Below are 15,600 nucleotides of genomic sequence, written 5' to 3'. Positions count from 1 at the left end.
TAGCGAATGCACTGCGGGCTATATCAGCATACTGATAGTGAAATCAATCGCAATATTCATGATATCTATCACCCACGATAGTAAATGATATCAATGTCTGTGGGCAAAGTGCATCATCGCAATCAACGGTCTGAAACAAAATTTGTAAATTTTATTTTCAAGCACGACGTTGATTTCCCTTTTTTTATTTTTTAGTTATATAATATATTTGATTGGCAATTTCATTGAGTTGATATATGCGTTTTCAAGACTCGAAGGAAACATTTAATATGCTTTGATCAAGATTGAAAAAACAGACAAACAAATCTGCAATCTTGAAAAGACAATACATGCGTAGAATCTTTCGCTATCTTATATTTTATCTTATATTATAGTTATCTTATCTTATCTTTCTATGTTTTGCTTTACTCTATCCAGAATTTTCATCAGACAAAACGTGCGACTATTTTCCGTGCAGTCATGCACACACATACTTCACCCTTTTTTACTTTTCTTTTTTTCTCTCTCTCACTCTGTCGCTCTCTTCTTTCTCTGTTCTCTTTTTTTTTTTTTTTTTTTTTTGGGGGGGGGGGGAGGGGTTGGGGAGAGGTGGTTCCTTTCCCTTCGTAATCCGAGTAAATGTAGTCTGACTAAAGATCGTGCCTCGTGGCGGAAATAGCGTTTAGAATACCTTGAAAGGAATCTAAAAATGCATTGACAATGATGACCGAGAGTAAACCGTCTCCGACGACGGATTATCCAGGCTTTGCGAGCAGGTGAATGTGACCATGATTAGTCTCTAAAGAAGTCAGAATTTAGTTTTCTCACAACAGACTGGTCAGTGTGTGTGTTTGTGCGATCCCACTTGGCTTATCAAAGAGCGCTGCTCCTTGACTGAAAACAACAGTTAAAGGGATAGTATAATTTTGGTTGAGATGGGGAGGTTCACATTTTAAACTTTTTTTTGCGAGTTTATAATGTAGTTAAAAGCCATTTATGAAATATTAAAGAGCATTCAATTCTTAGAGGTATTCAGAATCTATGTGATGAAAATCTTTTTTGAAATTGTTGTGATATCCAAAAGCAAAGTAAACAAAGTGGTCCTAATAAAAGGTGGGTCCCGCCTCTTCTTAGGACCTCTTTGCCTCTAGATACGATCTCAGCCATTTCAAAACCAATTTCATCAAATAAACTTTGAGTTCCTCATAGAATTGTATGTCATTTCATATTTCATAAGTGGTTTGTCATTATCTACCCAAAAAAATGTTGGAAACCTGAAGCTCCGTCTCAACCAAAATTATATCATCCCTTTAAGGGACAAATTCCTTCGAGTACTTCCGATTATACATGGGTGTTGGGGTAACTTCAGTGAATACAGAACAGTGACAGAGAAGGAGAAATAATGAATGGATGGATTTCTGTTTTGTATTCTTGAAGGTAAAAAGTACAACGAATGCACTGTTCGCTGCAGATTTCATGTTAAAGTCTGCGTATGTATAAGTGTACTATACAGCTTTCATGTTAGTCAGCGTTTGTATGGAGCGTGGGGTTAAAGCACGCGGATTAAACCAAAACTTCTGAACAGAATGTCTAACTTTCCTCAAACTTTCCCGATGCATTAGAATTTTAGTTAATTGATTTCAAACCATGGAGCTACATGTCCAAACGTCGACAATCAAGGCATTGGAGAATTCTAAACGGAGAAAGGATAACATGGGGAGGGGGGGGGGGGACAAGACTTATAATTGAACGAGGTAATCGAGGAAATCAAGTAGAGAGTGGTTGCAAAGATGAACGGGATGGGGAGTGGGGAATAAGGAGTAATACAAAAAACACGGATGAGGATTGCTGCACATGGTGAAATCCCCGCACGAAAGTGATGACTATGGTGAAACAGGACTGGAAAGGGGTGAGATATGCATGCATGGGAACTAAAAAGAATCTAGAGATGAAACAAAGAAATTGAGAGAAGACAGAGCCAAGGTTAGGAAGGCATCACAGCATTTTCGAAATACGTGTCATCATTATCATTATCATTATTATCATTATCACTATCATCATTGCTATATGAAAACAACATTGTTGATGAAACCTCTTCTTCTTTCACCTTTTTCCTCAATTATTATTATTATTATTATTATTATTATTATTATTATTATTATTATTATTATTATTATTATTATTATTATTATTATTATTAATATTGTTATTAGTTTTATTATTACTATTATTATTATCATCATCATCACCATCATCATCATCACCATCATTAGTAGTGGTAGTTGTAGCGCTGTAGTTGCCATTAATAATTATTATTCTTTTTTGTAGTGGGGTTTTCTTTTATTGTCATTGTTTTGTTTGATATGGATGTTCTCATTGCTATCATTCGATTTGAAATTTGTGGTATTTTGTCCTTGAAGTTGTTTGTATTTATACCTTTCACGCTTTAAAGTTCTCACTTTTTGATATTGGCTCTAGAATGAATTGATGCGATTCCGTAAAATATCAAAGAGAGATTTGATAATAGTATTTGAATTCGATTTCTGACCTGACCATTACGAACAATAATTCCAGAGGAGGTAAGTGTGCTCTAACAATCAAAACACATCGCCACAAAGTGAGATTGTCATTTGACGAAAATCGGCGTCGCCTGATCTTTATGCCCTATTTTCGACTGCTACTATACACTGATATTTCCTTGGCGGCTCACACATTTTTTTTTTTCTTTAAAGGTCCTGTTTACCTTTGGGGGCAGTGATTTAGAAAATGTTCAATATATCACTTTTGATGTATTTGTGTAGGTCAGTTGCATCACATAACATCCTACCATATAAAATTTTTGCAATAAAGTGTAGAATATAAGGAGATATATGTATCACTGATTTTTTTTTCATTAAACCATATAACTGTAGACGGTTTAGTCTGGAAACATTTTTTTTTTTTATTATAACTATTGTTCACATTTTGTATATTTAGCAATACTTAACATCGATTATACTGATTCAAATTAACATTGGTTGTTTCTATCCCTAACTCACATTTTAGAACTATTTTGAAGCAATAATGCTGGGTCTTTGTTACATCTGCAAATGGTCAACTGTACCTTTAAGCGAGATACGATCTTTTACAACACAACTGAACGGGAGAAAATAGAGCGCGGTACTAACAAACAAACAGACAGCAGACAGGGCTGTCACTGGAGACAAGTTTCAGCCAATCAAAACCATTGTCACATGACTGTGTCCAGCACAAAGAGGAGACGGTACAAGGATACCATCTTTCTAACATTTTTTTCTGACTCCCGCCCTTTTTCTTTGTGACATTTCCCTCATTCAAAATGCTATAAAGCTGTATGACCTCTTTCAGAAGCACCAAAATGGATGAAATCCGGAAAACAGAGACAAAAGTGTGTCACTACTGGCAAATACAAGAGTCAATCAAAGCCTTCACGGAGGTAGTGCATGATTATTGGCTTTTGCAGCCACTTAAGTGCAGCAACTTTCTCAATCCATGAGAAGGGAAGAATGTAGAGTCTAGAGAGTTTTGTGAATGGGCAAGCTGGCATCGTTGAATAGAAAACAAATTGCCCAGAAGTGTCATGCCAATTAAGCGGTATATTATAAGTTTCCGTGCTTCTCTTTTCAGAATTCTTGGGGTTTTTTTTCTTCCACATTTCTGACCAAATGGAGGGTCCATTGTAGAACGTAAAAGGCAAATTGCTTGCAAAGAGACAATTAGACTTCGTGTATGCAAGTTGCAGGTATTTCATATCAGAGCGAAAATGAACAAAATAAAAGGAAAATCATGAACGTTTATATGTCAATTTGTATGCCATGTTTGCTACTAGTGTCCATGATTTTGTGAAGAAACCAAAACCCATAAAAAACTGCGGTTCAAACTAATCGTTAGATAATGGTAATAACAATATTTCAATGATAAAACATGTGGATGGGTAGCCCGTAGAGTTAGAATAAACAAATACGGAATTGCGTAATTATTGACGCGATATTTGTGTATACTCCATTTGTCGGCGTAAATATTTTTTTTTTTCAACGGCTGGTATAATCATTATGTCGTTAGCCATTCATGCATCATCTAGCAGTCAGTTAATGTGTTTTTGTTGTTGTTGTTGTTGTTGTTGTTTTCTTTTTTAACCAGAGGATCTTCTTTCTACCAGCCCCATTCACCCCAAAATGGTTTAATAATTTTTAGAATAACATAGCCATTCACACCGCGTTGTTAAAAAGTATTTATTGATGTTGTTGGTTTATCTACTTTCGTGATATGTGTGCAATTGATATCCGTGCTGCAATACTCAAGAAATTAAATACTTTTATACCAGCGGAATCCTGACTAGTCAAAGCTTGGAATGATTCGCAAGACGAGCAAATGTAATGATAATAATATGATCTGACTCCGTTGTTACTTGTGGACGTGTTTATACCTCCATTCCGTCGATTACTCCGAGTCTCATACCAAACCGTGTTTGATTTATGTTCTTTCGGATATTCGGCTGGTAACGTTCCAAGCTTGCGCTCCCTCAGGTGGCGGATATTTCGGATATCCTGACCCCGATCCCCCTTCCTGCTCGGTCTCACGATTGTCCCCTCCAGACCTGTTTTGTCTAGCTTGATTGGTAACCTCCTCCCTTACCCACTACGCCCCATCCGAGACAGCCCCCATCATCCCCATGCCTGTGCCTCCATTAGCAACATTTCATCACTCTCTTGATCCAGCGATCTCTGTATCGGCACCCCTTATCAAACCGCTGAATAAAACCCGTATCTCTCGAATCCACTCGCAGATTCAATCTCCCTAGTATGTTGGACACAATCAATTAACGAAATCACTTGCACGTTCAGGTTCAAATTCAATCGGGCCTCCCACCTCTCACATTGATTACCTTCTTCTCACCTGCTTCTCACTTTCTACACGTTTCCTGTTTCAAGTCCATGTTCATCTCTTATTTTGCTGCATTTTTTATCTCTTTCTTTTTAACCTGCAAACTCTTAACTACTTTATCTCTCATGAGACACAAATGTCAATGCAGTTGCAAACAACAGTAACTGTTCTTGTTTTGTTTTGTTTTCGCGAGAGATTTGAATTATTCTCCTGGTATGATGTCGTTTCTAGGTTGAGTGGTAAATTGTATGCAGGTGTCTGCGATCAGATGGCGATAACAGTTCCTTTTACGTTTTGCACACCAGAGTGGAAGTGAAATTACACTAGCCGTAAATGTGGACATGATTCGAAAAGCGATGAGAAAGATCTTCAAAGAGTAGATGGAAGGGTGTGCTGTTTCAGAGAAGTAAATTAGTATGATGGAGCAGTGACCGATGCCCCGTTTACCCAGGGTAGCCTCCGAGTGTAAGGTCTGTTCTTTCAGAGGTCCTTGACAGTGCCAAGGAGGTATCATATCTCTTAATTGCCGTGCATTCATTCCCGCATTTTAAAGTATGATAATTATGTTCACCTGTGTCATTTGGAGCGTTAGTGGGGAAAACATCCCGTCAGGAGATGTTTCAGCGCGATTCGAACCCAAAAACACCTATTTGTTTGTCTTAAAAGGGTGCTCTGGACCAGTTGAAAGTCCAAAAGGAAAGAGGAAAACTGAATAAGCGCAACTGTGACGGTAATATTTTGATCAAAATCGGAATAAACATGAGGAAATTATGATATTTTTGTTTGCATGTTTGTTTGTTTTTGGTTGTTTCACCGATTTTCAAAACAGTTTTCTAAAGGTTGATATGAATATTCAATGAGTGAACTTGCGATTCATCACCGCAATTCTTTTGCTTATGTACAAAATAATGACGAAATGAAATTATCCTACTATAAAGGTGCATGTAAAACATACTGTTATTTCTGGCTGAATAACTTCAAAAGAATGATCAGTCAAGTATAGGATTTGAGACTGAAGCATGCATGATCATCAAAGCTTCAACACTTCCTTGGTAAGTCTTTGTCCGATTTCGATCAAATTTTCACTGTTGTTACTCTTTCTTTTCAGACTAATATTTAACTGGTTCAAACAACATTGCCTCCACCCATTCGTTTGTTTTTCGTTCCTTTGTTTGTCTGTTTGTTTGTTTGTTCGTTTGTTTGTTCGTGCTATTGTTGTTTATCAAGTCTTTCTCGAGCGGAGTTTTCAAATATAAATTGTTCTCCTTTTTTTTCAAGAACTGAATCACTTTCGTCACATGTTTCATGTTTACTTTCGCAATGCATATCATGATTATAGTTCTATCGGGGGTGGGCTAGAAGGACGGGGTGTTGGCGGATGACTGAAGAGAGAGAGAGAGAGAGAGAGGGGGGGGGGAAGGGGAAGGGAGGGATGGGATGGGAGGGAATTAAGGGAGAAGAGGAGGTCCATGTGAGATGTTGCAGAAGGAAGATGAGCTGAGTTTGAGGCGGGAAGGAGACTGGGTAGGAAAGAGACTGCAGCACGTTCATCATTCCCTTTCTCCGGAGTTGGGCGCTTGTTGATTCCGGTGAAGGTTATTCCTGCTCAACGTGACTTCCCCATCCTCCAAATACAGCCAAGCCACATTAGAATACCCCTCCTTCAAATAGAACCAAGCCACGATAGAACATAGATGAGTCCATCCGTGACCTCCAGAACATTGTGTCTGTATGATGGATTTTTTTTTTAGCTCACCTGAGCCAAAGGCTCAAGTGAGCTATTGCAATCGCCCTTCGTCCGGCGTCCGTCGTGCGTCGTGCGTCGTGCGTCGTGCGTCGTCCGTCGTCCGTCGTCCGTCGTGCGTGAACTTTTTACATTTTCATCTTCTTCTTGAAATCCCCAAGACCGATTCTCATCAAACTTGGCAGGTAGCATCCCTTGGTGGTTAGGAACTCAATTTGTTAAAATGGGCACCATGCCCCACCCAGGGGGCCCCCAGGGGGGCCCAAACCCCCCAAAATTATTAAAGGAATCTGTAAAAATCTTCTTCTCTAGAACCAGAAATGATAGAGCTAAGTTAATACTATGAGTTAGTACAGTGATGACTGTAGTTTTTAATCTTTAAAAATCTTCTCTAGAATCAGAAGTTATAGAGCTAAGATAATACTATGAGTGAATACATTAATGACTGTAGTTTCAAGTTTGTTCATAGCAAATCCAAGGGTGCCCCTCTTGGGGGCAGAGGGGGGGGGGGGTTGGGAAGGTCCAAATGGGGGCCTGAATTGTACATTGTCATCTTCTTCCTGATGGATTTTCGTCAAACTTGGTAGGTAGCATCCCTAGGGGGTCAGGATCTCAATTTGTTAAAATGGGCACCATGCCCCACCCAGAGGGCCCCAGGGGGCCCCAATCCCCCCAAATTAAGGAATCCTAAAAATTTGGGCCCTTACTGTACATTTTCATTTTCTACTTGAAAATACCGGGTCAAATTTTAGTAGAGCTGTGAATAATGTAGATAAGTGACTGCGTGAAAGGTGAACTTGCGATACTCAGATGAGCGCTAGACCCGCGGGTCTCTTGTTTCTTTTTGGTCTTCCTAATACTTGAAGATTGAACACGGTTTCAATAACTCTTGAGTTGTCATTTCCACAGAAATTACATTATTGCACACCCATGCACCTAATTCACATGATTTATGCATGTTTCACCTTCTCGTTGTTGCTCTAGCGAAAAAGGTTGCAGGCCTACATTTTATTAATGTACATACATCATGTGAGTAAAATTATTGTGAGATTCAAAGGGCCATTACCATTCTATTCCGATTTCATTATCGCTTCTTTGGACACAATTGGATAATTCTGTTTCTATCTTTTTAATGTAATCTTGAACATGCGGTTTACATGATTATTTTTAATTTAACGATGGCTCGGAGAGAAGAAGGGTAGGAAATGTGAACCTCAGAAGGGGAATCGAGTCAACCTAGTTGTCTTTTATTAGTTGGCTACAGTGGGAGGAAGGACATTGTAGATACTATTCGAGATCGGTTGTAGGGGGAAAAAGTGGTGGAGCTCGGTATTTTTAGAGTCGTAACTTTCATTCATCTCGAATAACACGGGAAAATGTCAGCAATTGCTTGAATGACTAGATATTTCCACTCTCCCGCACTTCTGTTAACGCCCAAGGTGAGAGATAGTGAGATTTTCTTGCCCGAACTGGGTCAAAGTTACGAGTCGAAAACAGCTAGTGGATGCCAAGACTTGATAGTAGGCCCCCCGGTGACATTCAATACGAGAAACTCTTGAATTCGAAATTCGACGAGTGTTCAACTGTTTCCTCTTTCTTCAAAGAAGAAGATACACAAGAACAAGAACAGGGAATCGCGTGTATCATGTATCCCCCGAAGATGTTTTCTGCAGGAAATGAATCAATACGCAGACAGCTTTCTGTACATGGAGAATCGTTACTCATTATTTCTTTTCCTCTCTAACTTTGAGAGAAAACAAAAGAAAACAAACAAAATGCCGGTCGAACATCATTCAAGCCGAAATGTCTTGGGGAATTGACGCGCGCACACATTCACGTACGAAAGCACTTCCATAACATTATTCACACATTACTGGGAAGCACATTCGTTGATATGCATATCACATACATTAGCGAGATGAAAAAAGGTGAGAAACAAAGGTGGGAAAGGACAAGATATGACAAAGGAATCGTTTGACAATAGACCTAAGTCATGTTCTAAGTAGGTCTATGGTTTGGCACTGCATGATGGTAGATGATTAACAATGATTTTCTACTTGTTTCTATACGTACATTGTGTGGGGTGGTTTCATTTATGTATAAGCATGCAATTTTTTTTTTTTTTTATGACTGATATTTCCCAAGTCAATCAACTGGGAACCACGTAGTCACTTTTTTTCGAGTACCGTTTCTAGCTTGAATAGTTTCAATATAACGATACCAAAATACAAACAGCTAATCTTATGAATGTCATTATTCAAATCATCAGAACCATGTTCACACATTTAATCACAGTTGTAAGTATTGAGATTATAAATTGTATCTGAAGTGAACACGATAATGAAAATAGTGAGAGAGAACGGAGTGCATAGGGTTTTGACTTGTCAGTGTTTGAGTGATGTTTATATTACGATGGGGGGGGGGGATGTATTTTACGAGTAAGTGCAGAGTCGTGACAGCAGTACTTAATGCAGGTAAAGTTGTGAATGTCATTCATCTATCATGATCCTTCTGTCTTCCTCTTTTTCCCCCCATCTCAGAAAGTTTTCCGGCGATTCTAGGTCTTCCCCAAATCACTCCAACTCATTTTGGACGCACGGTGGAACTGCGATGCTCGTTCAGGGGCCTCGAGTCACGTGAGCACTCGACCAAGGGATACACCGTCACGTGGTTCAAGGTTTGAGCGTTCACTTCATCCTGCTTCTCTAATACCTGTAATGTCCGATTTGTCTTTTGACCTCGCGATCTCATATATCCTCATGTGAAATCGCAACCTTAATGTTCCCAGCATTGATTAAGCTGTTTTTCAGCTACTAAAAGAAAAATAATACATTTGATAATGGTTCATTGTAACAGTTGTTAAGAAGACTCATGATAGCAAAAGAATGATAGAATTGGAATGAAATAGCACTGTCAATTACGTTTTGGAAGACGTAGCTGAAATATTTCGAAACGAAAGACTGAAGATAGTTCTTTATTGTCAGTTCGTCAGAGCGTGGTTGCATTCGAAGTTGTACGCATGTTAAATATACATATAGTCCGTATTTCAGGCAGGGAGACTGAAATAGTGAATTGGTTTATCATTGCTGTCATAAATCTATATCTACTGCTCTCGTCGGTATAGTAATAAAAATCAAATCGGCATAAAAAACTCTCACATCTTGTCTTTAATCGCTTGATTACGGCGAATGGTGGACATTAAATTCGGGATGTGAAAAAAAAAAAACGATTTAGCTGAGATGATGCAACGAACTCATATTACATTTTAGCACGTGTGTTGTTTTTGTGTCGGTTTTTTTTTTTTTTTTTTTTTTTTTTCGTGTGTATTAGGAGGAAACGGTGTGCGAAACACCGATTTCACTTTCTTATGTTTGCAGACATTTTGTAATAAATGCCTTTCCGCACGGGATTAACCGTCTGCTAGTGCTGCTCGTCTGGTCTTTAGGACAAAAGCCTGTCGGACCGTTCAGAGAGGATCACTTTTATTCGTCGTCAACCGTAAAAAAAGAGAGCTGAAATCCTTTCTGACCTTTGACAACCAACCGTCCTCTTCCTACCAGATTTCTTTTCATGGAAATTGTTCTTTTGTTGCCCCGACTCTTTCTGATAATTTCATTATGATTACCAGTTTGGAGATTGTAAGGTAAGGCGCTGTCGGGCCCGATACCTGCCTCGTCCCCCATAACTTGCTACATGACTGGGAAAGGGGTTACGACTGTATTACAGCATGGACCTAGGTCCATGATTACAGCACATAAATCTCAATAAAGCTACTTACGCGGGAGAAATGCGTAATTGTAGTTGTCTTTTTTCTCACTATGTAGCTGTATCTTTCCTGTCTTTCTTTTTTTTTTCATGGTAGAGGGGAAAAGGGCAACGTATGCTTGTTTTGCACCCACAAAATCTCGGAGGAAGAGCTTATTTGTCAGAAATCAAATAGGAAAAGAAAGGAAGGTGGCACCTGTGGTATTTTGTTTGGTTTGTTATGTTTGTTATTTTTCATTGAGAGATCCCCGACTGCTTTCGTTTCTGGAATAAAGGGGTATAGGCTTATAGGGGCAATTCATCCCGTCGAAAGAAAAAAAAAAAAGAGTAAAGCGTGACTGTCGATTCACTTATACCTTTCACCCTCAATAACCAAACCAGTGCCTGCCACAAATCGAAACGCTAACCAGCCAGATACCAACTACGTCTACAGTTGGTTGAAAACTCGAGAGGTATATCTATATGTGCTTGCGTCATGGAGATGTTCGTACTGTCCTAGATTTGTTTACGATTTAAAAAAAAAAATAAAATCTTGCGCGCCGTTTGCATAATAATACATACCAAACAAAACCATTTGAAAATATTATGAACATCTTGGCACTGAAGTTGTTTATCTTCGTTAGGTGAAACCAAAGCTATTTTCCCAGCATAGACAGTAGGCCTATAATATCAGTTTTTGTAGCGACATTAAAAAAAAAAAAAGTTTATGCAATTTTCTACAAGATATGTGCCCAAATATGAATTCCCTCTTCTCATGGACTTTTAAGACTTGCTATTTAACTTACCGATAACTACGAAACTCCTGCAACTAACACCGTTTATGGCCTCGGAAACTAACCTTATTCAATCAGTGCAATTCCACACTTTGTCCAAATTGGCCTTAATTGTGTTTGCGGTGAACTGACTGGTTGAGATTTCATCACAGTCGGACTCTTTTTAAGAGAGTTACATTTCACGAACTCGTGGCATAAATCGCACGCACAATCGTACGATTAGCAGAGGTGATTAATTAGGCCTATGTCATCAACTCAGAAACCCAATATTTAAAGTGTGCTAAAATCTTAACTATCCCCATTTTTCACATGAAATGGGTAAAATGTATTCTTGACTTGGTCATGCTTTTGAATAGGCCCACTGACTGCATGAAGAGTTGTGAAACGATGACATGATTGCATGTGACATTGCCACTGATTGACTGTGATACCTGCTTGATGTTAGCGAGTTTCAAATCTGCGATCTTATGCTTATCAAGCGCCTCCTCTCGGATTGGAGGATTGTAGCACCTTTCCCGCGCATGTGCAGAACAACATTTTTTTTTTCTTCATTACCATGTGTTTCAAACACTTAACCCAACTACTTGATAGCCATTTTGGCATTTAAGGAATTATCACAGAACGTGATAACGAATGATCATGATTGTCTTACTCTTTTCCTTCTCTGCTTACGTTGGTGCACATTCTCAATAGCCCTGTTGCGCTCGTTAAAATTCTTTATCAGAGATAAATCCAGTGTGTGGATTTTTTGTGCATAAGACATTCATTTGGCACCGTGATGATGGCTTAACAGAAGCCGCCGGTTGATATTAGTGACGCTTTTAAACTTCTTATCACCAGAAATTGCTCAATTTTAATAGAAACCCCCTCCCCCGCTCCTCTCGTATTTCCTTTACTCTCTTGATGTCCAAATCACATTTCCTTCGCAGTCCTGATGCTAGATAGTGATTTACGTTGGGGTGCGCTTTCCTAGTAATTTGGCGAGTGACGACTTAAACCTGCGCTTCGGAAAGTTAGGACATACTTTCTTTGGAACATTATTTTTATGCTTTCTTTGTTCCCTTATTTGATTTACTTACAAATGATGTAGAATAAGTCACGCGACATAATAGTTATCATAAATTCACTTGCAGGTTCCCCGAAACAGAAGCAATTAGTGTTGAAGAAATTGTAATTCAAAATCATTTAATAATGACTAAATATTAGTAACTCGTATTTTTCTTAAAGGGACAAAATTTTGTCATCAGGGAAATGAATGTCATTTCGTATCTAGATCAGGAAATGACATGTTGGTATGTTGGCATCGAAGCTGGTAACCGTAAATCTCCTGCTCTTTACTTTACCCTTTGCATCCAGAAATGTCAAAACGGACCTCGGAGTTAAAGGGTAGGCCTATAGAAGCCCGGTTTCATTTGATTTGTTGTGGGGGCTTTTTCAATCGCACCTCGTTGTTATTTCAACCTGAAATTGCTTGACGCACATTTCATGCCATTGTCATCTATCTCAGTGAGCCTACTCTTTCATAAAAAAGTGAAATAAATGAAATAAAATGAAATGAAACGAAATGAAATGAAATGAAATAAAAGGAAAGGAAATGATATACACTTTTAGAACACGTGAGTCGTAGTAATGCTGCTCCTGCCAAAAATAGTTGTCATTATACTCATAATCATAGTTACAAAAATGTATGTAATGATGAACATCGTATAGTCTAAGGATTGATTAAACGGGCAGGACTCGACTGATCCAGGAGCCCTACCCACATTACTTACCCATCAGAGAGTTTCCGGAAGCGAGGGGTGAAAGTTCAGGGAGATAATGTATTACTCAGAACGCCACGATGCTGCCGTGAATAGAAAACGCGCTGGGGGCGGTGGCACCCTTTTTTAGACTTCTCTTCAATAGATTACCGCAATGAGCACTCCCCAAGGTCTTAGCAATCACAAGAAACCAGGGGGATATTACATCATTTCCCATTTACCGACCCTCTCCCGCCGTCATATGTTAAAAGGGTATGTCACCCGTTAGAGGGGAATGTCACACCATGTTCATTCCCCTTGACTGGACAGCGAAAGATTAGACACATTTTTTAAAGTCGTTGGAATACGAAAGTTTCAGGGGTTTAACGAACCTGTGATGGTACTCACAGTAGCATTATGTAAATCAGGTTAAGGTGACGATGTCAACGCCCCATTGATTAGGACGAATGCGCACTTGCCTCCTCCCCCCATAGTTACGAAGTTATTTCTGTTTATTTGTTTATTGTTTGTTTGTTTGTCGTTTAGGGGTTGGTAGTTTTTTGTTCTGTCTCACTGACTTCTATTTGAAACTTCACAGATCTCATGTGTGATTTTTTGCTGCATTGGTTAGAGTCAATCTGAACTTCAGTTCCATAGCAAGTTTTAGGTTTTCGTTATAAACAGGTGTTTCTACAAAGACGTTGTTCCGTGATGATTGTCGCTTCTATTCCTTTTGCTCTCGATGTCTAGTTGTTCTGGCTGCTCGAAAGCATCGCTTGATAGTTTTGTGAGATCACCTGTTGTCTAGACGACCACCTGCTTCTTGTTCCTGGTCTCGTATAATTCTGACTCTCACCTTTTTCCCTTGTTGTCCTCAGGCTGGCTTCGTCCCCTCGTGTGTCTTCCCCCGACAAAATAAAAACCAAAAAAAAAAAGTGTTCTGTCGAATACAATTTGAGTTCGGATTGTTAAGAACACGTTTGAAAACCAATAAAAAAATAAGGAATATAAAAATCAAATCCCCAGGTGGTTTACGGGGAACTGAGGTGACAACAGCAAATATTACAGAATCTTAAATACGTATATTTTATGCAGGGCGTTGATATCGCTGTTGTGTAAAATCAGTGTATGACAACTTACTTCAACTACACCAGCCATACGCATTCTCAAATCTGCCCATTCTTTATTCCAATGTTGAAACTGTTGAAAAATGGATGACTAATGAATAAGCCAATCATTATGTCACAGATGAACAACTACTTAACTCATTAAGGCGAAGAATCAATATAACAATGAAAGATTGAATGGGTGAGTCACTGCATGATGGGTCAGTGAAAGATCTGGTAAATGTTTCATCTTATAAACATTAATTCCTTGGTATTTGCTACATGAGTTATCAATTGTAATTATGTCATATCTGTTCAACCTGTCCTCTTCCGCCTGTTTCCATGACGATGTATTTGTTTTTGTTGTTGTTTTTTTTTTTTGTTCTTTTTCTTTTGTCAGGCAGGACCAGATGAAATGTACCAAGAACTGGCGTCAAACGACACCTATGATAACTTCGCCTCGCTGGACCTCAGATCTCATTTCTCTCTGGGAGACAAGGTAAGAATAAGAAGGGGATATACTTTTTTTTTCTTTATTTCCTTCTCCCACTCCCTATTTCAGGGGTCACACAAGCACATTCCCACGCTCTAACACACACACACATACACACACACATGAAACTATGGCTTTAAAAAATACAACTTTCAATAATGAAAAATGGCAGAGCAAGAGCGTGACACAGGATATTGTGCTGACATCTGCGAGAGATTTTGTAAGCAAAATGGCAATGATTATTTCCCTAATGTGTGTGCTTAATGTATTAATGAACTTCTCGTGTTGTCTACACGAAAGTTTTCGTGATATCTGTCATACGATCATGTTTGCAGTGATACTCAGACCTTCTCGTGGCTAGTGTAGCTATACAAACCATTTTCATATTCCGTGTCATGCGTGCTAGTCTTTCCGACTCGCCTTCTTTATTTCATTTTTACTTTTTTTTTTTGGGGGGGGGGGCATTGCAAGTTTAAGACAATGCAAATTATATTGTCTAAGACTCCAGGGATGAACTCCTTACGGGAAGTTGTTATTGTAGCACTTTGTCACCACGTCCTCCAAAGTGTCTATAGTTTTTCTTTTCGCAGCCAAACCGCATACATCACACTTTTGAGAGAATGATGACTTCTGTCTATTGTTGTTTGAGTGGCCCCCACCCCCTCTTGAGACTACACGTGTTGTCTTGTCTTCCTAATCACATTTAGACACGGTTTCGCATTTGCTTCTCATTTCGCACTTGTCATCTTCGTTTACTCATGCACACATCCCATTCTTCCCTCATCCCCACCACTGGCTCTCGAGCACACTCTCCTCTGATTTTAAACCTTGAGCTCCATACTCTTTCAGAGTTCTGCTTGTAATCACACTGCGTGTATTGCTTTACTTGTGTTTTTCTTTCTGGGTTGATGAAAACACATACATACCTCTTTTGTTTGTCTATATGAACGTTTCAGTGTGCCATGAGATGGAGGGTTAATGAAAACACATAATATACATAGGTGCCTAGCTCTTATTTCTGTCTGTATGAACGTTTTTGTCAACCATGAGGGGGAAGTGGGAGGGTAAGAGGGTTTCTTTGTTAGGTGAAGATAAAAAT

At 39.0% G+C, this 15,600-nt stretch overlaps 1 protein-coding gene across 1 annotated transcript in view; it reads left to right on the top strand.

Moving 5' to 3' along the window:
• The window catches only part of LOC140245588 (von Willebrand factor D and EGF domain-containing protein-like), a 119,529-nt gene that overhangs the window by 30,866 nt on the left and 73,063 nt on the right, over window positions 1-15,600 (top strand). Inside the window, exons 5-6 of the mRNA XM_072325152.1 lie at window positions 9,166-9,302; window positions 14,409-14,507. Of these exons, the coding sequence (XP_072181253.1) occupies window positions 9,166-9,302; window positions 14,409-14,507 (236 nt within the window). The remainder of the gene's footprint in view (window positions 1-9,165; window positions 9,303-14,408; window positions 14,508-15,600) is intronic.

Source organism: Diadema setosum, chromosome 22, assembly GCF_964275005.1.
Source record: "Diadema setosum chromosome 22, eeDiaSeto1, whole genome shotgun sequence".
NCBI classification, from domain to species: domain Eukaryota; kingdom Metazoa; phylum Echinodermata; class Echinoidea; order Diadematoida; family Diadematidae; genus Diadema; species Diadema setosum.
This window is presented reverse-complemented; position numbering and strand designations above follow the sequence as displayed.